The 27,113-nt window shown below is 53.0% G+C and overlaps 1 protein-coding gene across 5 annotated transcripts in view; it reads left to right on the top strand.

Moving 5' to 3' along the window:
• The window catches only part of ABCC10 (ATP binding cassette subfamily C member 10), a 78,096-nt gene that overhangs the window by 37,799 nt on the left and 13,184 nt on the right, over window positions 1-27,113 (top strand). For 3 of the 5 annotated variants that reach the window (XM_061565532.1, XM_061565529.1, XM_061565533.1), the window contains 6 exons: window positions 6,717-7,106; window positions 7,809-7,899; window positions 22,935-23,100; window positions 23,862-24,205; window positions 24,349-24,518; window positions 25,930-26,090. In XM_061565532.1, the coding sequence (XP_061421516.1) occupies window positions 6,717-7,106; window positions 7,809-7,899; window positions 22,935-23,100; window positions 23,862-24,205; window positions 24,349-24,518; window positions 25,930-26,090 (1,322 nt within the window). The remainder of the gene's footprint in view (window positions 1-6,716; window positions 7,107-7,808; window positions 7,900-22,934; window positions 23,101-23,861; window positions 24,206-24,348; window positions 24,519-25,929; window positions 26,091-27,113) is intronic. The other 2 variants (XM_061565530.1, XM_061565531.1) reach the window with 2 other exon arrangements.

Below are 27,113 nucleotides of genomic sequence, written 5' to 3' on the forward strand. Positions count from 1 at the left end.
GATTGCTTCTGTGAACAGGTGTCTTTTATACAGGTGTAGAGGTATTACGTACCGGGGTGTAGCAAGCCGTTACGTTGGGGTGTGTCTACATCAACATCCGCATACAGCCCCGCCCCTCGGAGGGGCAGTTGGGTATATAAGGCGGTGCGCGAGAGAGCTCGAGCCAGTCGTTGGAGCAGAAGAGCCAATGAAGACTGAAGACCAGCTAGCTAGCCCTGGGACTACCCTGTCTCGCTGCTCTTATAAGAGCCGAGCAGGGCAAGCCAGGGGCGACCTCAGAGCAGCGAGGTCTGTGTCCTTGTGAGGGCCAGGCTCGTGTGGCTGAGGGTCGGACCTGAGCCGAAGCTGGGCCAGGTCAGTTAGCCTCCACTAGGATGGTCTGGTTTAGAGGGGTGTAGGAGCTAACGGGGAAACGTTAGCTGAGGGACACTGCCTCAGATAGAACCGGGTGAAGGGGCCGTCACCCCTTCCAGTGTTAGGGTGCACTACGTGCTGTATAGTAGCAACTTACGCCATTACACAGGTAAAAGCTGAGATTAGGAGCACTCCCTTTAAGAGTGTGCTCCTAATCTCAGCTCGTTACCTGTGTAGTGGGTTAGAATTAGGTGCACACACACGCAGCTTGGAGGCAACACTATTTATTAACGGTAAGTAATATAACACTGTACATGAGGTGGTGACCACCTTCCTCAACTCACTAACACTCTGGAACACGACACAGACTGGACCAGGCAGGCAACGGCATGCCTGGCCCAGGACGACGACTCGGGACTTGACGACCGATGATGTCTTCACTTTGGAGTACAGTACAACAGCCTCGCTCTGCGTTCACACCACGCTTATATCTGCTTTGGCGTGGCCGGCTCCGCCCAGGCATGGCTGGCTCTGTCCAGGCCACGCCTCCCTTCCCAGGCCACGCCTCCCTTCCCCCACCTCTGGGAAGGTCTGGATCCCTCCACCACGTGACCCCCCAGGCACCCCCTTGGCGCCCCCAGCCCTCGTACGGGCCGACACAGTAGTGACCGTTCTATGTCACTACATCACCCCCCCCTGTATAAACACACAGCCGTCCCCGGCTGTAACACAACTGTGAAACATCGAAAAGGTGTGCCTCCCAACCAGCAACATCAATAAATAACCGGCGACCGATAAGAAATACAATCACGTAATATACACAGAATCGACGAGGGTGAAAGGAAGGAAACCGCATAGAAAATGGGGAATTAACAACAAATATACATGAAAACTGGCTAACCCACTTACGCTCCAGCACAGCCTCCCCGTGAGAATCACTCATGCACCGACATGTGAGTGTGGCCATTGGAACGACGGCGTAGGCAATGAGTCTGAGAGGCATGTAGAGCAGCCAGTCTTCAACGAGTCCATGTGGCCGGGCCTGGGGAACCACAAGCGGCCCAAAGGGCACGGCCCCTCCCCCCAGGAGTCAAGAGCAGGAGTAGCTGACGCATGCTCCACTCCCTCCCCCCCCAGTCCGTAGCCGGTCGGCATAACCGGCGACTCCAAGGTGCCAGGTAGATACTGCCTCCTGTGACGAGAAACAACCCCTCCTGAGGCATCACTCAACGAACACTCGCCTCCGCTCTTCGGACATGACAGTCACCCAATAGCACCCCCCCCCCGCCTTTCCGACATGGCGTCTCCATCCTAAAACCCGCGCACGTCGGCCATATCGGGGGGGGAATTTCCATGTTACCACCCCACCGCCTTTCCGACGCGGCATCACAACCAGTAGCACGCGTCGGCCATATCGGGGGGGAATTTCCATGTTACAATCCCACCGCCTTTCCGACGCGGCATCACAACCAGTACCACGCGTCGGCCATATCGGGGGGGAATTTCCATGTTACCACCCCACCGCTTTTCCGACGCGGCATCACAACCAGTAGCACGCGTCGGCCATATCGGGGGGGAATTTCCATGTTACCACCCCACCGCCTTTCCGACGCGGCATCACAACCAGTAGCACGCGTCGGCCATATCGGGGGGGAATTTCCATGTTACCACCCCACCGCCTTTCCGACGCGGCATCACAACCAGTAGCACGCGTCGGCCATATGGGGGGGATTTTAACCCAGTCTCTCTCCAAGACTCGCATCGCAGCATATAGCTGTACCGACCGAGCTGAGACGACCCATCGTTCACTCACTGCACAACATGCACCCTAACAACCGAGGGATACAGTCCCAACGTAACGGGACAACTCCACCTGAACACTACGAATCTCCAGCCCACTTTTTCAACGCGCCTCGTAGTGTCTCACTCTCCAGGCCGTCAGGTCAAGCCATCAGACACAGCATGATGGGACCACACTCTCTGAGCCATGTGAGCGCACAGCCCACTAGGCTAGACAAGCCACGGAGTGTCTCGATCTCCGGGCTGTCAGGTCAAGCTGTCAGACACAGCATGACGGGACCACACTCTCTGAGCCATGTGAGCGCATAGCCCACTAGGCTAGACAAACCACGGAGTGTCTCGATCTCTGGGCTGTCAGGTCAAGCCGTCAGACACAGCATGACGGGACCACACTCTCTGAGCCATGTGAGCGCACAGCCCACTAGGCTAGACAAGCCACGGAGTGTCTCGATCTCCGGGCTGTCAGGTCAAGCCGTCAGACACAGCATGACGGGACCACAATGTTCGTGTTAGACACGCAACTCTCACTGGGCCATCCTGGTCAGGATCTGTGCTCCAAGATAAGTGACAGCCAGCACCACAATTCCAAATCCCTGGCAGCATGTCACCATCGCAATTTAACACCATCACAACACATACAATTTGAATTATGATCCCCCACAGAACTGATCCAATGCCGAACAGGTACGCACAATTTGTGACGATCCCAAATATTCAATGGTCACAACAATACACCTCACATCCCGTATCCGTACACATCATCTCCAAGACTCGCATTGCAGCATGCAGCTGTACCAACCGAGTGGAGAGAGCAATGCAATTTGACGGCAATTAACGGAAACGCACCCCCGATCCATGTAGAACACAAGGGGCATTCCCGCACAAAAGACATCATCTGTGCAACAACGGACAGGAACCAACCAGTGAGTTTGAAACAAACCAAAGCTGTCATTTCAAAATCCCCTTCAACATTAACCATGGGACTCAGGGCATTCGAATTTTGAGAGCAAAAAAACTAGACACAAACCCCAAGAATCGCCGAATTGATTAATACAGTATATGCAGTATACGAAGTTCGTACAGTCAATCATTTGGCGCAATGCTCCATCCAGTCCCCACATGGCAACACACACAGTCAATACTCCAGACAATCCGTACATAGTAAATAATCACAAGCAAGTACCCAACAGTCCATACACTGTTAATAATTTCAAGCAAAGCTCCATACGGTCTGTACATTGGCAACAATGACGATCAAAGTTGCTGACAGTTACGCGTGACAATCACGAGCGAAACTCCATACAGTATACACAATAACAATGGCGATTTCGCAACAAAACGACGTAACAACACGAGTCATTAACACGGCAACCTACAGGATATCAACGGAGGTCGGTACACCAAACAACGAATTAATCATTAACTACACCCAGAAGATACCGATCTCGACGCCGTAATTAACAACACTGTTACAAGCAGACACCCGCATGGAAGCCGCATCAATTTATCACGCACACAACCGGACGAACACGCTCCGCAAACCAGCGAGTTAAAAAAAAAACACCCGCGATCGCAACCCGGCGCACGTAAGATGGGTGAAGATATTATTATTTTTCTTGGGGCCGGGTGCTTGTCATGTCACGACTCGCCTGGCAAACTGTGAATAGCGGAGGGCGGCAAGGTGGAGCACTGGGACGGCCCGAAGAATCTTTCATGGTGAACACGGCCTGCTCTTGCGAACCCATCCACCTCTCGCGCTAGAGCAGAAGGCTGGAACTCCCCCTCTGCAGGCGTTGATGTCGGCGGGAGCGGCATTTCGGCAGCAGGAGCGGCGTTTTGGCGGGAACCGCGCCCCAACCAGCCCTCGAGTTGGCGGGAGCGGCGTTTTGGCGGGAACCACGCCCCGACCAGCCGCCGAGTTGGCGGGAGTGGCGTTTTGGCGGGAACCGCGCCCCGACCAGCCCTCGAGGTGGCGGGAGCGGTGTTTTGGCGGGAACCGCGCCCCGACCAGCCGCCGAGTTGGCGGGAGCGGCGTTTTGGCGGGAACCGCGCCCCGACCAGCCGCCGAGTTGGCGGGAGCGGCGTTTTGGCGGGAACCGCGCCCCGACCAGCCGCCGAGTTGGCGGGAACAGCGCCACGATCAGCCACCGAGTTGGCGGCCCCACCGCGTGGCCCGCATGCCCGGGCCTCCCCCGCCAGCCCCCGCAGAGACGACGGTGTCCTCTCCCCGCGGCTCCATCGCTCCGTTCCCGATGGCCGCGAAGCAGCGGTGCGATGCCAGTCCCGCCGCTCCGCGTGCAGCGCCATCTCTCTCTCTCTCTGTCACCGGGGCTGCCATCCCCGGGGCTGTCCGAAGGATGGTCGTCACACCATCCCCGTCGTACGAAGGCGTCCAGATGAGTGTTGTATTTGTTTTTCATGTGCCCATTTTACTTCCCTAGGATAACACCTAGCAATATTTATATTTCCACAACTTCTGACGCCAAATGTAGTGGATTCGAATTAGGTGCACAAACACGCAGCTTGGAGGCAACACTATTTATTAACGGTAAGTAATATAACACTGTACATGAGGTGGTGACCACCTTCCTCAACTCACTAACACTCTGGAACACGACACAGACTGGACCAGGCAGGCAACGGCATGCCTGGCCCAGGACGACGACTCGGGACTTGACGACCGATGATGTCTTCACTTTGGAGTACAGTACAACAGCCTCGCTCTGCGTTCACACCACGCTTATATCTGCTTTGGCGTGGCCGGCTCTGCCCAGGCGTGGCTGGCTCTGTCTAGGCCACGCCTCCCTTCCCAGGCCACGCCTCCCTTCCTTCACCTCTGGGAAGGTCCGGATCCCTCCACCACGTGACCCCCCAGGCACCCCCTTGGCGCCCCCAGCCCTCGTACGGGCCGACACAGTAGTGACCGTTCTATGTCACTACACCTGTATAAAAGACACCTGGGAGCCAGAAATCTTTCTGATTGAGAGGGGGTCAAATAATTATTTCCCTCATTAAAATGCAAATCAATTTATAACATTTTTGACATACGTTTTTATGGATGTTGTTGTTATTCTGTCTCTCACTGTTCAAATAAACCTACCATTAAAATTATAGACTGATCATTTCTTTGTCAGTGGACAAACGTACAAAATCAGCAGAGGATCAAATACTTTTTTCCCTCACTGTAGTCCTGCAATGTGTGCACATTTGCTCATGTGAGCTGTTGGAGTCTTGCCTGCTTTCATAAACGTGTTGTTGAATAATATGCAATTATAGCAGGTAATAAATCACAGTCATTTGTCAATTAAATGGTGGACATGAAGGCTTCTTTGGATCAAAATTGGCCACGCTTTGTCAGTGCAGGTTGGTAGGGGTGGTGGGCAGGCTCGGTTCACATGTAACTCGCCACTGATGTAATCCGTTGACTGGGAATGGAGCTCAGGTAGAGAGGTTCGTAGTGTGGCACACGGAAACGCTGAATCGCCGCTGCGCGGCTGAAGCTTGCATGCTCAGTGGCCCGAGTTCAGACTTTCATCGTCATGAAAAAGTTTCAAAAAGGGCCTGAATCTAACTTGGGCATCATCTATTATTACGCAACGAATATGTAAGCGCACTCTATGGTGTCACACCAGGAGTGTGACACCATAGACTGCTGTTGTATTCTACAGCCATTGTTGCTTTCGCTAAACTTTTATCATGGATTCATCTTCTTGGTTCTTTCGGTAAAGTCACGTAGAAGGGAAGTAATAAAATAATAAAAAATAATAAAATAATATAATATTATAAAATAATATAATATAATAAAATAATTTTATTATTTTATTGTTACTTCCCTTCTACGTGACTTTACCAAAAGAACCAAGAAGATGAATCCCTGCAGTCACGAAAGCTTTAAATCGAAATTTTATCATGGACTTATATGAATATAAACATATGAATAGAACATGAACACAGGCCATTCTATTCAACTAAACTATAAACTATTTTATTTTACCAGGTAAAGCCTACTGAGCTCTCTAGCCCTCTTTTAGAAGCGGCCTGGCCACTAGTGATAGCTCAACAATGTAGCTTATCAGGTGTAAATTGATCACAGCCACATATTCGAGTAGACGCAGAGAAAAATCCACACAACCACTGGTACAGAGACGCGCAAACTCCAAATATACAGATGTCAGGGTCAGGATCGAACCTACGGCCTCCTGTATACCAGGCGAGGTGGTTAACATCTCGCCGGCTCATTATTTGTTGATGTTTCCTTGTGCACGCGTGGCATGTGATGTCATTGCAAGGGCTGGGAGGCCTGCGTCATTTACAAAGGGGGTTTTCACCGAGTCTTGGGGCGACCCTTTGGTAAATGTGCCCGGGCGTCTATCGACTAAGTCCCTCATAGCAACACGACTTTATAATGAAGTTTTGTTCATATTGGATCTTCTTTACTAACGTTAGCGTTATCGTGACCCCCGCATTACATCTTGTTTAGAACGTTGTTGATGCTGACCAATGATATGTTGTCCTTCTATGCAAGCTAACAATTCTGCAATGATGATTTCCCTGTGTGACAGAAGGAGGAGGTGGAGGAGATGAGTGTGAGGGTGATGCTGATTGTGTGGCTGGCGCTGTGGCTGCAGGAGCGTGTGGTGGTGGTGTGGCTGAAGGAGCAGGTGGTGGTAGTGGTGGTTGCGGTGTGGTTGCAGAGGTGCGTGGTGGTGGTGTGGCTGGAGGAGCGGGTGGTGGTGGCGGCAATGTTGCTGGAGAAGCGATTAGTGGTGGTATTTGTGGTGTGGCTGATGGAGCGGATGGTGGCGGTGTGGCTGGAGTAGTGAGTGAGCCGCTGGTGCAGCAGGAGGAGAGGATGGTGGGTGCCGTGGCTCTGGGCGTGTGGCTCGCGTACTGGCGCGCCGTCGGCTCCTGCCTCTCCGTTGCCGTCATCCTTGCCCTCTTTCTCATGCAGGGTGAGTCTTGTGCTTGCTGGGTGTTGATGACGATGTGCAATGTTGATATGTGAGGTTGTTACCACGCCAGGGCCCCTTGCACACTGCGAAAACCTAATGCTCACCACGTACTAGGTCTGTAAAAGTAATTAATCTCACGCTTCTCAGTGAGCCACCATTTATTGCAGTGGCATTAGAAGATGGATATTAAATTTTTTAACAGTGTAGCATTTAACTTTTTAAATATATAACAGGACGTCCACCTCTGCTTTAAGGCCTACGGTGCTACTAAGAGCCCAAGGTTTAGGGCTGCTCTTCGCGCTTTCAGGGTCTCATGAAGCGATGGCCCCTGAGTTGTGCGCTTGGCTGAAATGAACAGCGACTCCTACGTCTATGTCCAAGTCAGGAAATTCCTACGTACGACGTGTGGCAGAGACGTGCAACTGAATTTTCGAATAGCAGCACCATTATAAGTTGACGTCTTTAGCCGTGCAGCTGTGCTGGCTGTGAGCTCAAGAGTTTCTGCCATTCAGCAGTGTTGGCAAGCAGCGATCGACCACGTAGCGCATCGGTCTGATGAGATAAGGCATAACAAAATAAAGGTGGCCTGGTTGGATGTGCTGTTCTGGAATAGGATGATAAATGCTCTGTAAGTGTCGGTAGTTGAGATATATGGTGATGATAAAATGTATCCTCATAGAGGTTATTTTCCTGTTTCTGCAGCAACTCGTAATGTTACAGACTGGTGGCTGTCTTACTGGATCGCACATGTACAGGAACATAAAAATGCAAGTTTCCACGATAATTTCGAGAGGTACGAATATTACACGTAGCGTTCGATGCCATGTGGTTTTGCTGAACGCCGTGTGCACTCAGTTTTCTTTCCAGCGAGAGGCGCTGAAATCGGTCGACCCCTTGCAGACACGGTGGGGGGGTGTCACAGTGGCTAGGAGATGTTAACTACCTCGCGTGGTATACAGGAGGTCGTGGGTTAGATCCCAACTCTGACGCCTGTATTTTCGGAGTTTACGGTGTCTCTTTCCCCGTCGTTGCGTGGATTTTTCTTCGGATCCTCCGATTTTTCCCTCCACGTTTAGAATCATGGGTTTAGAGTATTTGGCTGCTATAAATGTAAGCATGATAAGCCTCTTCATTGGGCTATTAATTGTGGCCAGTTTGCTTTCTAAAAAACAGCTATATAGCTCAGTGAGCCTTACCTGTTAAAAAAAAAAATTTTTAGTTTATAGCCGTTCTACATCTCCCTCACACAGTTCTTCTCCCGCAAGGTTGTGAGTTCCTGAGGCCATTGCCCAAAAATTGGTGACTTTGTCATGACCCCGTAACCGCGTTCGCATACGTGGGAGCTAAAAAATCCGGTTTAGCACAACCGTTTACCAAAAAACTCACCACTTGTGACATTATTCTGATGGATAAGCCACATTTGCTGGCATAGAGGTGTAGCGGCATCATTGAAGGTTGTGTGTAACTGCCGCTACTTATGGCCTGTAATCTCAATTTCGGAGCTTTCGTGACTGCAGGAATTATTCTTTGGTTCTTTCGGTAAAGTCACGTATAAAGATAAAATAATAAATTAAATAATTATGGCCTGTAGTTACGGCCTTGAGCCAACAGGGGGGAGAAAGGAAGCCGATGGAGATGAGTGAGGCCGCTAGGCCAAGGTAAACCCCAGTGTAGCTCGGGACCAGGGGTATAGACCCCAGACCCCCAAGAGGGGGGCTGGGGAATAACGTCACGCTCCAGGCCCCTCCAGACGGTTCCAGAAGGGGGGAGTGGCTAGGGGCGGAGTGAGCTAGAAAACGGTATAAAAGCCGGTCCCCTGAACGGGACCGGCGGTCGTCGTTTACCTGAAGACCGAAGAGCCACCCCAGAGACCTGGAGCTGCCACCTGGGAGACCCGAAGTGAAGAGCCCAAAGGGCAGAACCCGAACCCCTGGCTAGGGTCGGGACAAAAGCTTAACCAGGGCAGGGTTAGAGCTTAACCAGGGCAGGGTTAGAGCGTAACCAGTGTGAGGGCAGAATAGTCTGGATGAAATACCTCCTTAGTGTATCGGGTGGAAGGGGCCCCTTTGTGTAAATGTAAATGTTACATAAACGTTGTGCCTCCAGAAGAGAGAAGTCTCCTCAACTTTTGTACCCACTACAAAACAGTACAACTCTCTCAATTTTACAAACTACGCATAAATTACTGAATTGCAAAGAGTCACATCGCAGCAATTCCCACGAGTGGCGGATTAACGCCCGCTTGCAAGGTCAGTGCTGCGTTTACCTTGTGCCACACAGGGACTGCTGCCATGGGGGGGGGGGGGTTCCCTTGGCTAGACTGCAGAAGGGCATTGGAGCAACTGAGATGGAGGGGGAGATGTAAGGAGCTCTGAGTTGCTTGGGTGTTTAAGCGAGCGCCACTTTTGTCAAGGAGCATAAACCGTCGAGCGAACTGCGGTCGTCTTTGTTCAATGGCTAGCCATCGAACAAAGATGGTCACTGTATCGCACGTGTTCAGATGCGCTTCTGTGGCCATCCTTCCGATATTAGGAAGCCACTGGAGCTATGTACTTATAAAGTAGAGCCGACATGAGGTTGGAGGTTGCGGGGGGGGGGGGGTGTTTGTCGTTTATTTTCCCCCAGTCCACACTTGCCCACAGCCCTCTCACAATCTGTTCCCCGACATAATTCCCCGAGCTCGCCTGATGCCCCCCTCCTCCTATATCTCCTCACCTGCTCCTCCCCTCTTCCCCTGTTCCTGCTCCACTGCCACCCTCCTTTTGGCGGGAATCCTCTCCATGCCGCTTAACCCACTGTCCATCTCCATTCCTACCCCTGACATCCCTTACATTAACCCCCCCCCCCCCCCGGGGGATACAAAAAATGTCCTCGGTTCTGCCTAGCCCTCAGTACCCCTACAATAACAACATCAACAACATCAATTGAATGGTCTGCCCAGGTCTCCAGCCAGTGCCCTGTAACAGTCCGGACATTCACAGGCTATAGATGACCACGGCGGCTCCCTCCGTCGGAGCCCCTCTTGTCGCGGTCCTCGGTTCGGTGGTGCCGGCGTTGCCTCGCCCTGTGCGTGCTGCCATCTCTCCAGCCCCTGCGACCACCGGTCTTGCTGCCTCTCTGTCAAGCCTCACATGGGGTGCTGTAGGCTACAAGGGAACACAGGGCACCGAACCCCCCTCAGGTCGGCGAGTAGAGGCGGGCGACCTTGGCTCGGGCGGCGGTGATGATGATGGCGGTGACGATGGCGTTGCCTCAGCAGAGGATGATGGAGGTGATGGAGGTGATGGAGGTGAAGAGAGATATATGGCTTAAGGCAGGTGGGGTGCACAAACCATCGGCGCTTACCCAGTTGGACCTGGACGCACTGAAGTAGGAGTGCTTTGACGACCTCGACCGGCCCTTTCCAGGGTCGGTGCAGTTTCGGTGAGGACAGTGTAGCCATGCCCGGTCCCCGACTTTAAAGGGCTTGGCTATCACCGTCCTCTCCTGTATCTGTACACTGCTCTTTGGACTATCGGCTGATGCGGCCTCGGCCACTTGGTGTGCCTTCCTCAAATAAATTAGGGAGATCTTTAGTGCCTTTGGCCATGCGTTTACCCTCACGGGGATGTCCGTCAGCTGCACCTCAATATGCTGGATGGGGTCTCGTCTGTACATAAGGAAAAACGACGAGAACCCCATCACCGTGTGTGGGGCCACCCTGTATGCCGCTAAGACCGACGGGATGTGGAGGTCCTAATCGGAGTGGTTCTGGTCCACCACTTGGGACAGCATGGCCGCTATGGTGCGGTTAAGTCATTCCACCATGCAATTGGGCTGGGGATGATACAGAGATGTTCGGACCTTCTTAGTGCCCCAGATAGAGCAGACGTCCTTTAGCAGCTGTGACGAGAAATTCCTCCCTTGATCCGTGAGCAACCGCTCCGGCGCCCCTTTATCAAGAACATAGCCCCCAACGAAGGCACCAACGATGGTCTGTGCATTTGGTCCAGGAGGGTGCTCGGCTTACCTGGGGTGGTGACATCCGCTACGCGCATTCGACGCAGGTTGCGACCCATCGGTGCACGTCAGCAGTCATACCTGGCCAGAAGTACTGACCCTGTAATGTGGACAGTGTCTTCTGCTCGGCCAGGTGTAGCAGCTGGCGGCAGTGCACATCCATGACCAATTGTTGACGCAGCGACTCCGGAACCACCAGGCATTTCTGGCGTCCCGCCGGGTTCAATCACATGAGGAGGTCCTCCCATACAACATACTCCACCCCCCCTTCCTCCACTGAGGTGCGTAGGGCCCGTAGGGGGGCCTCCTCCTGCTGCAGACATCTGCAGTCGTCCAAGGTTAGCCCCAGGTTGTGGTCGGTCAGCTGGACCTCACCCTATGCGCCATCTGCCGTGTATACGGGAGCGATAACCATTCCCTCCGGCATCGCCTCCTTGCAGCGTGCCACGCCTGTAGCGCATATACAAGTGTAGGGGTGTTACGGAGGGGGTGTTATACAGTTGTGTCGGACGGTAAACAAACACACTGGGCGTGGCTATGTCTGTGCGCGGGGAGGTGCTCACAGCGACGTCCGCACCGTTCAGCCTGGGGGGCTGACACGGAGCTGGGATCCCCCGCGGCCCCACCCCTCAACGGGGGAGGGATATATAAAGGGGTGAGCCGGAGGGCTCGGGGCAGTATGTATTAAGCTTAAACCAGTGAAGAAGGAAGATCTACTAGATAGAGCCCTGGGACTCCCCTGGATCGCTTCCCTTCTGAGGGCCGACCAGGACTGAGCCAGTGGCGTGGCCCCGAGAGCCAGAGCCGATGCTCTTGTCAGAGCCGGTCTGGGGACTCCGGGCGCCGTAATCCCAGCTTAACCAGGGCTGGGTTAGCTAGCCTCCCCTAGCCCGATAGTGGAGGACCTAGAGGTAGGCTAGGTGTAGCCTAGAGCGTGACTTCCCAGTTAGATGGGTGAAGGGGCCGACACCCCTTCCAGTGCTGTACGTCCCGGTCTGTGTTGTACCTTGTACTGAATAAATAAGTGTGCCTCCAACCCCGGCGTCCAAGTCCTCCTGAACATTACTACATCTGGCGTCAGAAGTGGTCTTCTACGAAGATGGACACGAGACGGACGGCTCGTACCAGGGAACCGGGGGCGGAGGAAACCACGGCCGACTTTGAGCCCAAGATGGCTGAAGGCGACACCGAGCAGCCAAGGCCAAGTCCATCCACACCGCAATGTCTGGACGGATGGGGGCCGTCGGCTGACGGACTGCGGCAGGCTCATTCGCGACTGGCGGAACTACCTTACGCTGCAGCCGCCACACTAGAAGAAATTACGCAACTGGGGGCTGGTGGAGCTGCACGGAGCAATGACAGCCGACATGCAGCGCCGGTTCCCGCCATTTCCACGGGGCCTGATTTCGAATTTTCCGCCATGGCTACAGTGAGTGCTGAGGGCGTGGCTGGGCTAAGTCACGTGTCCGACGTCGGGCATACAGAAGCCGCCACGTCGTCAGGAGCGGCCAGCGCGTCACCAACAGAGCGACCGCCGATGCCACACGCCCTTCCCGCCAAAACCGTGTGGAGTGACGGGAGCGACGGAGGGCGACCCTCGACTGCGGACGCCGCGTTAGACCAGCGCTTACCACCTCTCAAGGAGTTCGTGGGCGAAGACGGTGACTGGGGCGGCTTCCAGAGACGTTTTCTCGCTCACCAAGAGATGGCACAATGGACGGATGCCGAAGCACTCCGCGCGCTGCCGGCGATGCTCGACAGTGATGCCCTCGCTACCCTCACCTCGGTGCCGAGAGCGAAGCGCGCCACGCTGCAGATGGCGCTTCAACTCCTGGCTGCAGTCTATGGACCACCTTCGGACTGCAGGCAGCTGTTCTACGATCGCCAGCGGGGTGCCAAGGGGTCGCCCCTGGCGTACCGTATGGCTCTCCTGGCACTGGCGAAAACGGCTTTCCCGCGGATGGATGAGGAAGGGGTGGACGCCATGGTGACGGAGAAAATCCTGCTGTTGGCTGACGAGTTGGACATTGTCGTCTTGGCGCAAGACGACACGGAGATGTGTTCCCTGCGGGCCGCGCGACACATCCATGCGAACTTGCTGTCCCAGCGTCGAAAGGCCAGCAAGGCGGCGGCCAGCCATACCGTGGCTGCAGCCACCCTCCCAGCGGAAGAAATCTGCGCCGTCGATCGCCCGACGGAGTGGAGATCGGGAGTACGACCAGCTCGGGACGGACCGAGCCGCCAGGACCAGCCCAAGTCATCCGGAGCACTCACGCGCTGCTACAATTGTGGCCTCCGGGGCCATGTGGCCTCAGGATGCCGGGCTCCTCGACAGCGCGGGGCGACGCCTCGGCAGGACGTCGCGCCTCTACCCAAGCTTCACCAGCAAACCCCGGCGAGTCGTGGCACCCCACATGTTTGGCCCACGCACACACCCGTCACACACTCACGCACCGCAACGGACGGGGGTCGTAAATTACCTGTCGTCGTGCTGAAACGTGTCACTGTGGGGAGTGCATTCCAACCGAGCCAGTGGTCCGAGTTGGGCCATCGCGTTGTTGCCGCGTCGTCGGTCGTTGTGGGGCATATTGACGGGGTTGAGGTGCGAATCCTGGTCGATACGGGAGCATCGGCGACTATTGTTTCCGAATTGATTTATAACATTCTCCCCGTTCAAAGCCGTCCCCTGCTCCCCATTGATGTTCCGTGCTACGCTGCTAACGGGGGCTCACTGGGCATTATTGGACAGATCCGCGCGCAAATTTGTATTGGGGATATTAATTTTTCTGGCCCAATATTGGTCTCCTCCTCGCTGGCGATTCCGTGCCTGTTGGGGACGGATTTCTTGGCCAAAATGCCGATTCGCATCCTAGTCAATCGGGATTGCATTGAACTCCCGTCGGGCCGACGTGTTTCGTTCCTGCCCTCCCCCTCTACGGGTCGGACGGCATTTGCGACGGTACCGGCGCTGGTTGCGAGGACGGTACGCGTACCACCGGGAGCTCAGATGCTCGTGCCTCTTAGGCTACGTCGACCATTTGCTAAGGGGATTGGGGACCAGGGGGTTCTGTTGGGACCATCTAGGGTCGGGGTTAACGGAGCTGACTTAATACCGGCCCAGACCATCGTAAAAGGGGACGGGGACCCTTTCATCGCGGTCCTCAATGTGGGGTCGCGTACGGCGGTGGTTCCTCAAGGGACCGTGCTTGCGCATTAGTCACGTAAGCACTGCTCCTCCATCGCAACCACATACGGACCGTGATGAAGGGTGGCTCTATGCGCTTTGTGCGAGATCATCGGACCTGTCCGACTCACAGCGTCAGAAACTTGGAATCCTTCTGCGCGAGTTTTCCGACGTTTTTAGTCAACACAAATACGATCTGGGTTGTACTAAACTGCTGCGACACCATATTGACACGGGTGACAGCGCGCCAATACGCCAAAATCCTTTTCGGTTAAGTCCCGCCGAAAAGGACCATGTCAAATCGGCCGTTGATGACATGTTAGCTGCCGATATAATTTCTCCTTCTACTAGCCCTTGGGGTGCGCCGATTGTCTTAGTTAAAAAACATGACGGCTCGTTGCGCTTTTGCGTCGATTTTCGTCGGCTGAACAAAATTTCTGTAGCCGACGCATACATGCTTCCTCGGATGGACGAATCGCTTGACGCCTTGGCAGGGGCGCGATTCTTCTCCACATTGGATTTGCTTTCAGGATTCTGGCAGCTTCCTCTGGATGACGAATCAAAACCTAAAACTGCTTTCAGTACGCCGCACGACCTTTTCCAATTCAACCGCTTGCCGATGGGGCTCCACTCAGCGCCGGCAACTTTCCAGCAATTGATGGAATTGGTCTTGGCTGGGTTGCAATGGGATTCATGTTTGATTTATTTAGACGACGTCATCGTCTTGAGTAAAACATTCGACGAACACCTCCAGAGGTTGCGTGCGGTTTTTCTCAAAATGCGGGCTGCTAATTTGAAATTCAAACCCCAGAAATGTAATTTGCTACGCGAATCAGTGCGGTATTTGGGACACATCGTCGGACGCTCAGGTATTGCTACCGATCCCGCCAAAACGCAATGTGTCAGCTCCTGGCCGACTCCCACCTCCGTGGGAGAGGTCAGGAGTTTCGTTGGATTCGCGTCATACTACCGACGTTTTGTCGCTGACTTCATGACAATTGCAAAGCCCTTACATGCTTTGACATCGAAGGGGGTCAGGTTTCACTGGGGACAGGAGGAGGAGGCTGCTTTTCGATCCCTCCGGGACGCTCTAGTGGGGGCTCCGCCATTGATTTATCCTGACTTTACTAAACCCTTTTTGCTCGATACGGACGCGAGCAACAATGGCATTGGGGGCGTGCTTTCGCAGGTGGTTGACGGCGTGGAACGTGTGGTAGCGTACGGCAGTCGGGTGTTGTCTCCGGCGGAACAACGATACTGTGTTACCCGTCGGGAACTATTGGCAATTGTTAACTTCATTCAACAGTATCGCCCATATCTGTACGGTCATCATTTCACCGTCCGCACAGATCATGCGGCACTGCAGTACGCCTTGCGAGTTCAACAGCCATCGGGGCAATTGTCTCATTGGTTGGAGATTCTCCAGGATTTCGATTTTGACGCTACGTATCGTAAGGGCGTTCGCCACACGAATGCAGACGCTCTGTCACGGTTACCAACCACCTCCGAGTGTGCATGCCTCCTGGGTTCGGGGCGTTGCAAGCCTCCGAATGAGATATCTGATCCGGTCTTGGCGGCCGCCGCTGACGCGCCTTCGATGACGGGTCCGATTGAGCAACAGGGGAGGGATTCCTTGCTGGGGTTGTCTGTTGCTGAATGGGGGCGCCTCCAGATGGAGGACACCTCCCTCCTCGCTTTGCGCCGTCGCATCGGGGGAGCTGGTCGGGGGGGGGAGAATGTCGACTCGTGGGGGTTGGTTCAGGGTCTGTTGATGCATTGGGACGGGAGATCCCGCCGACACCGGCTGGTGGTGCCTTCCGCTTTGAGGGGTAGAGTGGTGAGGGGTAGAGTGGTGTGGGCTGCGCACGAGCGTCTCCTTCACCTGGGGACTCACAAAACCCTTGCCATGCTGCAGCTGGATTTTTCTTGGCCAGGCATGGCAAGGGATGTCGAGGATCTTTTAGGGTCGTGTACTCAGTGCGCGCAACGGAAACCACTAGCGCGGGGGTCTAACCCGCCATTGCAATCTATCAAAGTTTCCAGGGTGAACGAGCTCGTTGCGCTTGATATTCTAGGCCCATTCCCCGCTACGCCCAGGGGAAATAGATACCTATTGACTGGGGTAGAATATTTTACGCGCTGGCCTATGGCCTGGCCCCTCGCCAACCAGTCGGCAGCAGCCATCGCGGAGACCTTTGTCCAGGGCTACGTCCTCGACAAAGGTGCTCCGGAGCGGCTGCTGACCAACCAAGGTAAACATTTTTCGGGTAAACTTCTCCACGAAGTCTGCGAGCTCCTGGGAACGAAAAAGATTCGTACCTCCCCATATCATCCGCAAACTGACGGGATGGTGGAGCGTCTGCATCGGACTATCACGTCCATGCTTTCCCAACAGGTCTCTGACTCACAGACCGATTGGGACCTTCAGTTTCTGGGGGTGTTGGCGGCATACAGAATGGCTCCCCATGCGGCGACCGGATTTTCGCCCTTCTTCCTGATGTACGGCCGCGAGCCTAACCCACCTGTTCCGACTCAGCTGCAGATCTCCACGCCGCGGGGTAAATCTAAATTTGCCGACCATGTTAAATTCAACATCGCTAAATTGACAGAGGCACGGGAGGCGGCCATGCAGAATTCGGACCTCCGCCAGAAGGCTAATGAGAGGCTCAGGCTGGGTCGGGCGCATGTGCTTCAGTGGAAACCAGGTGACAGGGCGTGGTTGCACTGTCCCCAAGTACCACTGGCGACCTCCTCTAAGCTGGTGCGGCCGTGGCGGGGTCCTGTGGAAGTGGTGCAGGTTTTGCGGCCACAATGTGTGCGTGTCAAATGGGGGAAGTGTCGGTGGTTCGTGCACCCCTCCAGATTGAAACCGTTCGTTGCGGCCCGTGTTCCCACTTCACACACGCGTGGCAAAACATGTGAGGGGTCCACCGACTCCCGGAGTCCGACTTCGCTGCTCTCCCCTAACTTGCCGCCAACTGTTCCACCTCCAGGTGCACCGGGAGTGACGTGCTCACGCCCGCCAACCCCTCCCGGGGAGGTCGGGGGTCACTCAGCAGCAAAGCCTGACTCCCTCACAACCGGACTGTTGACACCCACCATTGGGCCAACCGGGGTTGCCCCGTGTGACGGGCCCGCTGCAAGAACGCGCGCCAAAATGCGCAGACTTTTGTGAGGTCCTGAAAATTGTATATATGTTGCGTTTTTTTTTTACGGGATTCGGTATTTATTTGGGGGGGGGGGGTACGTCGGGTTATTTTCTCTTTCCTGTTGTTATTGTTCATGTTGTCGTTGTTCTTGTTAAAATTACGCGAGGCACACACGGATTGGGGGGGATACATCTTTATTGTTATTTTGTTGCAGCCGGGATGGCTGCGAGCTGTACAGGGGGGGGTGATGTAGGGGTGTTACGGAGGGGGTGTTATACAGTTGTGTCGGACGGTAAACAAACACACTGGGCGTGGCTATGTCTGTGCGCGGGGAGGTGCTCACAGCGACGTCCGCACCGTTCAGCCTGGGGGGCTGACACGGAGCTGGGATCCCCTGCGGCCCCACCCCTCAACGGGGGAGGGATATATAAAGGGGTGAGCCGGAGGGCTCGGGGCAGTATGTATTAAGCTTAAACCAGTGAAGAAGGAAGATCTACTAGATAGAGCCCTGGGACTACCCTGGATCGCTGCCCTTCTCAGGGCCGACCAGGACCGAGCCAGTGGCGTGGCCCCGAGAGCCAGAGCCGATGCTCTTGTCAGAGCCGGTCTGGGGACTCCGGGCGCCGTAATCCCAGCTTAACCAGGGCTGGGTTAGCTAGCCTCCCCTAGCCCGATAGTGGAGGACCTAGAGGTAGGCTAGGTGTAGCCTAGAGCGTGACTTCCCAGTTAGACGGGTGAAGGGGCCGACACCCCTTCCAGTGCTGTACGTCCCGGTCTGTGTTGTACCTTGTACTGAATAAATAAGTGTGCCTCCAACCCCAGCGTCCAAGTCCTCCTGAACATTACTACACAAGCACCCTGGGGCGCCAGCTGGGACAATGCATCTGCATTAGCGTGTCTTGTCCCCTTGCGATGTACCACCTGGTACCTGTACTCTTGCAGGCGCTCTATCCACCTGGCTAGCTGGCCCAAAGGCTGGTCAATGCGGAGCAAATACTGCAAGGCCGCGTGGTCAATGCAGAACGTAAATTTGCGATCATACAGGTAGGGTCGAAATTGCTGCATGAAGTGGACGACCGCCAAGAGCGTCCTACGGGTAACGCAGTACTGCTGGGTGACAGCACGCGACTGCCATAGGCGATAACCACCTCCCGACCGTGCTGGATTTGTAAAAAACGCTGCCAATGCCTACATCGCTGGTGTTCGTGTCCAGGATAAAGGGGAGGCTGTAATCTGGAAAGGCCAAGGGTGGTGCGTCCGTCAGACACGAGCACAGCTGCTGGAATGCATCCTCCGGGGGTCTCCAGTAGAACCTCTGGTTCCTAGCCATCAACGTGTTTAGCGATGGTTGCAAAGTTGAGCACAAACTGGCGGTAGAAGGACATAGAGCCCACAAACCTGTGTACCTCTGGAACTGTCATGGGAACGGCCCAGGCCCTTATACAGGCCGTCTTCTCCAGGTCCGTAGCCACTCCAGTCTCACTGACGACGTGGCCCAAGTAGGGTACCGACGACTGCATGAGGTGGCACTTCGAAGGCTTTGAGCTTCAAATTTGCTTTCCCGAACCGCAGGACCAAGGTTCCTGACGTGGCTGCTACCACCCGCCTTACCAGCTTCTTCCATTGCGTGGCCACTGACCAAGCACTGGCTCGCTATCCTGTGGTGTATAGCAAGGCGACGGGGGATGGAGGTGAACGGCCCGAAAATGTGGTTCCCTCCCTTGGGGTGTGTCTCAGCGGGATGAATCGGCCCTTGTTACGTGTGGTGGATTCCCAAATATGGTGTGGGCTGGGCCCCCCATGTAGTGCAAGGTGGCCCCCACTGTGACATGGGATGGGCCCCTAATGTGGGGTGGGCCCCCCATTGTAGTGTGGGGTCGGCCCCCTTTGTGGTGGGGGGTGGGTCCCCCATTGTGGTGCAGGGTGGGCCCCCCGTATGATGTGGGGTGGGCCCCCCATGTGGTGTGAGGTGGGTCCCCCATGTGGTGTGAGGTGGGCCCAGAATTGTGGTGGGGGGTGGGCCCCTCATGATAGTGTGGGGTGGGCCCCTTATTGTGGTGGGGGGGTCAGGGGTGGGGGTGGGCCGAGTGCCTTCCCTCCCATGGGCCCTCCCCTCCCGTGGGCCCTCCCCCTCACCCCTCCCCTTCCCTTGTTGCGGGGGTGTGGGCCCCCCCTGTGGTGTGCCCTTTTCGGCCCTGTCTCACTCCACCACATAGCGAGGGCGAGGCGGTGCGCGAGACGGCTCCGCGGCGCACCGGCGAGCGCGTGTATCGCTGCACATGGAGTAGTCTTCAACTTAGGATACTCGTCTACCACCTTGTCCATGTCTCCGCATAGCAGCACATTTTCAAGCTGCTGCAGCTTGTGGAATCCAGCTTGATCAAACCTCTGTATGAATTGAGTATTCACTGTGTCCAAGGCATTGTAGAAGTGGACTTTGTACAAAGACTGGGCTTCCGGATGGATATGGGCTGCAGCTTGACCGGTGTAGCGCTTTGTAGGTTTGCGGATATGAGGCATCTGAATCGGTTGTAGGTCCAACTTTGTTGCCACAGCAGTTGTTTTTGCGAACAAGACATCAAAGTGCTCCTCCGTTCGCTTGTCCTGCATGCTTGTTTTGACATGGTCCACAGCCTCCAACATGCCTAAAACAGTCTGTTTCCTAAGCTGCAGGGAGGTGTTCAGGCACTCCAAATCCCCCATCAGGTCTTCAGCCATTACAAGGCGGAGCACAGTGTTCCCTTTTAGAAATGTTCCATGAAGACAATTGGCCTTAGTTGAAGTGTCAGATGAGCTGCATGATGCCATTTCTTCAAGGGCTGTCAGCACTGACTCATACTGGCTGAGAACTGAGTGGATGGCAGGGGTGCGAACAGTCCGCCTGGTGGGACAGAGAGGTTTCAACGAGGTGAAACCATGCTCTGATTTTGCGATTTCCTGGAAAATCACCTTGAACTTGCCAGATTGAGTAAAGAACCCCCCCCCCCCCCCAATGCATGCACCCAACCCATTGATTATCTTACTATTGGAGAGGCTACACAGGCAGCCTGCGTAACTAAGTTCACATAGTGTGGACCACAGTGACAATACATAGCCAGCGGTTCTATTCTTAAAATGGCTTGCACCCCCTGCAATCGTCCAGCCATATTTGTGGCACCGTCATAGGTTTGTCCTCCAAGTTGGGACAGAGGAAGGCCTAGACGCATCATCACATCACATGCCATCTTGGCTATGTTTTGCCCTGTCGTTGATGACACTTCGTAGAGTCCCAGGAATGCTTCCTTAGGTTGTAGATCTGCATCTACAAAGCGCAAACATATTGATTCCTGCTCAACTCCTGACATGCCCTGGGTGCCATCAATGATAAGTGCGAACTGGACCACTGGCATTGATGTTATTTCCGAGACAATTTTTTCGACGATTGTATTGCCCACCAGCTTCATTTTGCATTTGGGGACTGGTGAAATCAAAGTGACCTTTCAGCCAGGTGGTCAGCTCTGCATCGCCCTCTGTATTGTACTTCAGAAGCTGGCTGAAATTCCCACTCTCCTTATCGACACCTCGACAAGCCAGAACTTGCCGTGCCAAGTACTTTCACACCCCCAACAATCTTCATAAGATTTCTCCTCGCTTGTTGCTGCTGTCTTTCAAGCTCACGTGAAAGTTGCACATTAACAGGTTTTGGCTCCTGAATCCGAGTCATCACAGATAATTTGTGACACTGGCTGTCTTTATGTGCACTAAATTTCTCCGGTGCCCTCTTCCAATTTTGAAGGCCAGTCTTGACAAAAACCTAATCTGCTTTTGATGCAAGCTTAGACTTGTGTGTTGCAAAGTATTTAGCAAAATAGAAACAGAGGATCCCCTTTAAGGAGGGGCTGTAATAGAGCCAAGTATAATCTTTAAACCATTTCTCCTGAAAGTAGTGTCCTATTTGATAGGGTTTGACTAGGTATGACATTAACATTTGGCTGATTTGGGCGAGGTCCAAGCTACTCCCCTCCCTCTCCTGCACCTTCATCTTCGCTTGCCTGTCTGCCCTCTCTCTCTCTGTCATTGTCTCAAACTCGCTCTCCCTGCTTGATTGTATTATCTGAAATACACATGAGAAGCCATACTTACAGGAATATCTCAGCTTAAATGAACATTATGATTAGACTGTTGTGATGTCATTATTCGGTCTTAACCATCAATATTTGCTCCTTTTCGCACTCACCTCCATGTCACCTGCTCTCCCTGCCCTGTCGGCATCCTCATGCCCTCTCTCTCCCTCTCTCTCTCTCTTTACTCTGAATGCACCAGAGTGATCATGAAATAAATATTATCAGTAAACAATTGGTGTTTCTTGCCACGATGTTCAGGAATAGATCTGAATGGCAATTTTTAGTATATCGAGAAACATTGACTCATCTCTTGTACTACTGTATACTCCTATCATCTGACTGGTACTCATTTTCTCACTGCTCTCAACTTACTTTTATTCTTTTCTGAGGCTGCCCAAAAAACTGACGAATGTTACTGCCACCCTTCCTCTTGCTCATGATGACACTCACTGTGAATGAAAGCTGACTGTAATAAAACTGCTTGCACTTTAATCAAAGAAACACTAATAATGCTTTATATTTGTATATATTTTATTATTTCCCTTCTACGTGACTTTACCGAAAGAACCAAGAATATGAATCTTTGCAGTCACGAAAGCTTTAAATCAAAATGTAAAACTAATAATGCTATTTATCATAAGCAAGTACAGCTATACACTATGCTATACGAATATGCAATACATTAAAGTTACTACTGTCTACAAATATTACACATGCAGCGCAACATCAATGATTGACACTTTACTCAGACTTCACGTGGGCTTTCTGACATATATAACGTAATAAAGACATTAACGTTAGTTGAATACGCCCATGAGCTCCATTGTTGGTAGCTGGATGAATGTGTGGCTAATTAACTTTCCAAGTAACTTATTTAGCTATGATAGCTCACGTTAGCGATGGTTGATTGATTAGCAATCGCAAAACTTTGTTTCCACTCGACAGTGGTATAGCCTACGTAACACTCATTACATTCTAGTTTTCCACTTTTTGATACATTTTAATGTAATGAAATGGAGAGACAGGACAGTGTTTGACATTGATTGTACCTACCCACAGCAGTCGAGCAACGGCTTCTGCTGGGGTACGGCAACACCACTTGGACAAACCACACATGGAACTGTACACTGTAATACGAGAACCGGTAGTAGTAATAATGGCAACTTGTTAAGTTTAGTTATGATTATGATTACATTTGCTAATGATTATTTCGGACGGCGGTGCGTGGTTGCCTGTTGTAGCATAGCAATTATTGATTACAAATATTTTTATATCAATATATTGGGGGGGGGACATTTTGAGCATATTTGAATATTGGGGGGGATGTGTCCCCCCCAATATATATTATAATTACGGTCTTGCTGTAACTGCTCCTCCTCTCCCCACCATACAGGAGCAGTGCCAATGGGAGTGACCCGGTGCAGTTTTATCTGTCCGTGTACGGAGCGCTAGCGGCAGGGAACACGGTGTTCACACTACTCAGGGCCTTCTTGTTTGCCTACGGTGGGGTCTGCGCTGCCAGAAACATTCACAGTGCACTGCTGCACAAGGTCCTGCAGGTAACGCCGCATGTCCCTATGTAGCGACGTACTGCTTCGCGACATACCGTTGTGCTTTTCTTAAAGTGGTTGACTGTGTGGGTGTCACTGGTGTTAGAGGTTTGGTGTCACTGTGTTAGAGATTGGGTGTCACTGGTGTTACAGTTTGGGCGTCACTGTTAGAGTTTGTGTGTGACTGTGCACTCTGAGTGGGTGATGAGTTTGGCTGTGCGGCCACTGATTCTCGGCTGTGGAACTCTGTGAGTTGCTTTTGGGACCGTTGTGATGGGGTAGGTGCTGGGTCATGCTGTGGATCGCTCCACATCAACGATCTCAAGCGTGTACTCAGCCTGCCCTTGTTATTCCCCTCTCCACTTCACAAATAATTTATCCTCGGAGAGAGAGTTTCACCGACTCTGAGAGTGTTTAAAAATGGCACGTTCGCTGCAAAATCGTGCTTATGGAAGAGGGTCAAACTCCTCACGCCGCCAATATTGTTGAGACTGGATAATAAAAATATTGCTTGTACTTCAGATAACTGGAATGACGCCATTATTTAATATAAACTGCATGTTATAATGTTATATTTGGATATGAGCATTCGTAGCTATAAATATATTTTACTTTGTGATTAAGCTGCATTCTGCCCGGCAGTCATAACAGACTCGCTTGGTATCGACATTTTTTGTAAGCTACGTATTTGAAATGGTTGAATGGGTGATGTTGCTCAGCTGTTGATCGTTATTCTCCGTCACATCCGGTGTCGTACCTTTTCCCTCTAGGCTCCGGTGTCGTTCTTTGACGCCACCCCCACCGGGAGGATCATGAACCGCTTCTCCTCTGACCTGTTCACGGTCGACGACTCCCTCCCCTTCATCATGAACATCTTCCTGGCGCAGCTCTTTGGGCTGGTCGGGGCAATCGTAGTCATGTGTTACGGCCTGCCCTGGATGGCCCTGGTGCTGCTGCCGCTCGCCGGGGTCTACTTCTGCGTTCAGAAGTACTACAGGTTCACGTCGAGAGAGCTGAAGCGGCTGGGCAGCGTCACCCTGTCCCCTATCTACTCCCACTTTGCCGAGTCGCTGTCCGGACTCGCCGTCATAAAGGCGTTCAGGGCCACCGACAGGTACGGCCCGCCTGGCCCACACGCCCGTTGCTGACGGTCGGGGTTTATTCTCTCGCGTGTTTTTCGAGTTCAGCGCGGCATCGGACAGCGGTGGGGTGTCCACCGTCGTGTCGTGGTCACGCTGCGTCCTCGTCATCGTGCAGATTCACCCGGGAGAATGAGGCTCGACTGGAGCTGAACCAGCGCTGCCAGTTTGCGGCCGTGGCCGTGATGCAGTGGCTGGACGTCCGCCTGCAGATGATGGGCGTGGTGATCGTGGTGAGCCTGGCGGCGCTGGCAGTGCTGGAGCACCACCTGCGCGGCGTGGACCCAGGTGTGGCGACGCCTCGGCAGGGAGCGCCACCGTGTCGGCTTCCCCCCCCCCCCCATCTCGTTGGGGCCTTGAGCAACGTCTCCACCTTAGCTTGGCCGGCACTCGGGAGAGCTGGGATGGGCTCTCCACCGCCCATTGTCCCATTGGCACCACCCAAGTTGACTCTTTCGCAACACATGCCTAGTCATGAGCGATATAAAATTAGCACATTCGTTATTAACGCTGTGGCCCTAAAGGGGAACAAAAATATATCATAGGCAATGATCGAGCAGTGTTCCTTCTTTATAGTAAAAATAAAAACTATTATAATAAACTGTTTTATTTTACCAGGTAAGGCCCACTGAGCTATATAGCTCTTTCAGAAGTGACGTGTCCACAAATGGTAGCTCAACCAAGTGGCTTATCATGTGGACATTTATAGCAGCAGCCAAATACCCTGAACGGGTGATGTTGATTCTAAATGTGAAGGGAAAAACCGGAGGAGCCGGAGAAAAATCCACACGACCATGGGGAGAAAGACATGCAAACTCTAATTATACAGGGGTCAGAGTCGAGCTCAAACTCACAACCCCCTGCATACCAGGCGAGGTAGTTAACATCTCACCACTGTGACCATTACCCAAAACATTTCCTATTATTTGTTTGTTACCTTTCATGGCCACTGTGATATCGACAAATGTATGAAAAAATAAGAATAGGTTTTACTATTTCTGGAAATTTGTAGCTAAGCTGCTCACCCCGAGCTATAAATGCCCTGATAGTGCATTGTCTTTATACTTTTGACGTTCTCTGGTCTGACACTGGTGAGACTAGGCCATAAAGAAAGCTGTCTCTGGTGTAGGCCCATCAGTTTCAAAGACAATGCATATCTTATCAGAGCATGTTTGTTTGCATGTTCACCACAAGTACGTGTGGTTAATGCAGACATGATTCCTTGCAAAAGGTTTCTATTTGTTGTTGGAACATCTTAATACCTCTTATTGCCAGAAAGGGTGTATTGGGCTGTTGGTATCCCTGCTTGTGCACTACTGCCAATGCAATGTCACTCATTATTTTTTTTCATTAAGTGACTACCATTTCTTTCCACAATAAAAAAAAGTTAAGATGACAAGAGGAGAGAATATTGCTCTGTTTAAGTGGTTTATTTACACCGTCACCACTCTTCACCGCTCTTGTTATCGTGTACGTAGCAGGTCTCACTACATGTAACACTCGTTCTCGGACAATGCATACGCATTCACACTCTGATCTACAGATATTGACATGAACAGTTATCAATACGTACGTATATTGAACTTCCTTCGCACCATGCGTAGCCAAGCGTGCTAATTGGAGGCGCGTATGTAAGTAGTGACGTTAGCACATTTACAAGCTCACCCGTGGGTGTGTGTGTGGTGCTGCCACTCCTCAGGCCTAGTGGGCCTCGCCATCGCCTACGCGCTCAGCATCAACGGCCGCCTCTCAGGCCTCGTCTCGAGCTTCACACAGACGGAGACGCAGATGGTGAGCGTGGAGCGTGTGCAGGAGTACCGCGGCATCGACAGCGAGGAGGCGCACCGCCACCCCACGCACGTGAGAGCACCCCCTTGCCCGTCCTGCTGCAGCAGAGAGCAGGCATCAGCCAGCAGCCCAGCTCCCAGCCGTCACGGGTTTGCCACCTATCCGGGAGTCTGTTTGAGTGGCAGGAATTGACCTGCATCGAGACCTCGTGCCGCTGCTACGTTTAATTTTATTCTGGTGCGCTGCACACCATTTGGTAGCCCTACGCCGGACCCAGGAACCTGGCACGGTTTTTGCTCTGTGGAAAAGGTGGCGACCCCCCCCCCACCCAAGTAAGACGCCACTCGCGTCACGTGGCAGACGTCATGTCAAGTCAAACCATGACGTTTCGCTGAACCCGACACTGGATTATACGGATTGTGGATCATCGGGGGGCAGAATGCGATTAACGGATGATTTATGGAGGAAAGCTCTCAGTGAGGTTACTCTGCGTAAACTTATCACGGGCTGGGCCCACTCTACGGGGGTGCAGCTTTTATGAGCATCCAGTGCTCTATAGGTCAGCAGAAAATGTACTATTGTTGTACATATGCAGAGCTTTATTTAACCACTGCTGGATGAGGTCGTGGAGGTTATTTTACCATACTTTACCACACTGGTTAGTGCAAAATTGGTGAAGGCAGGGAGCTTAGATGTCGGAAGTACAGGACAACAATGCATTTTGCTGTCCGCCAATGGTACGGGAGTGGCAGGGTGCTGTGTGATTATTTGAATCAGTCCTGGGCTTTCCTTAGGTCGACTCGGCCTTAAATGAGTACCTGGTACAGTGTGTAAACATCAGCACTGGGGAGTATAAGGTGGCCGGCCATGGTACTGGCCACCCACCCCCTCATATAACGGCCTTCATAGGTGTTCGCTTACAGCACTTTCCCCGAAATTCTGTTTAAAACTATACAGGGGGAACCTTGTCTTTGTTTTATCTCTGTGATCATCGGTGCTACTCGCTAACAGCACTTACTCCTATGGTCCGTTAAGGCTGTACGAGTATAGTGACTGTGGTTGTCACTGTATGGTGCTGGGGCTTACGAAAGCCAC

The sequence above is a fragment of the Lethenteron reissneri genome, chromosome 35 (genome assembly GCF_015708825.2).
Source record: "Lethenteron reissneri isolate LAM-NWPU_2019-01 chromosome 35, ASM1570882v1, whole genome shotgun sequence".
In the NCBI taxonomy this organism is placed as follows: domain Eukaryota; kingdom Metazoa; phylum Chordata; class Hyperoartia; order Petromyzontiformes; family Petromyzontidae; genus Lethenteron; species Lethenteron reissneri.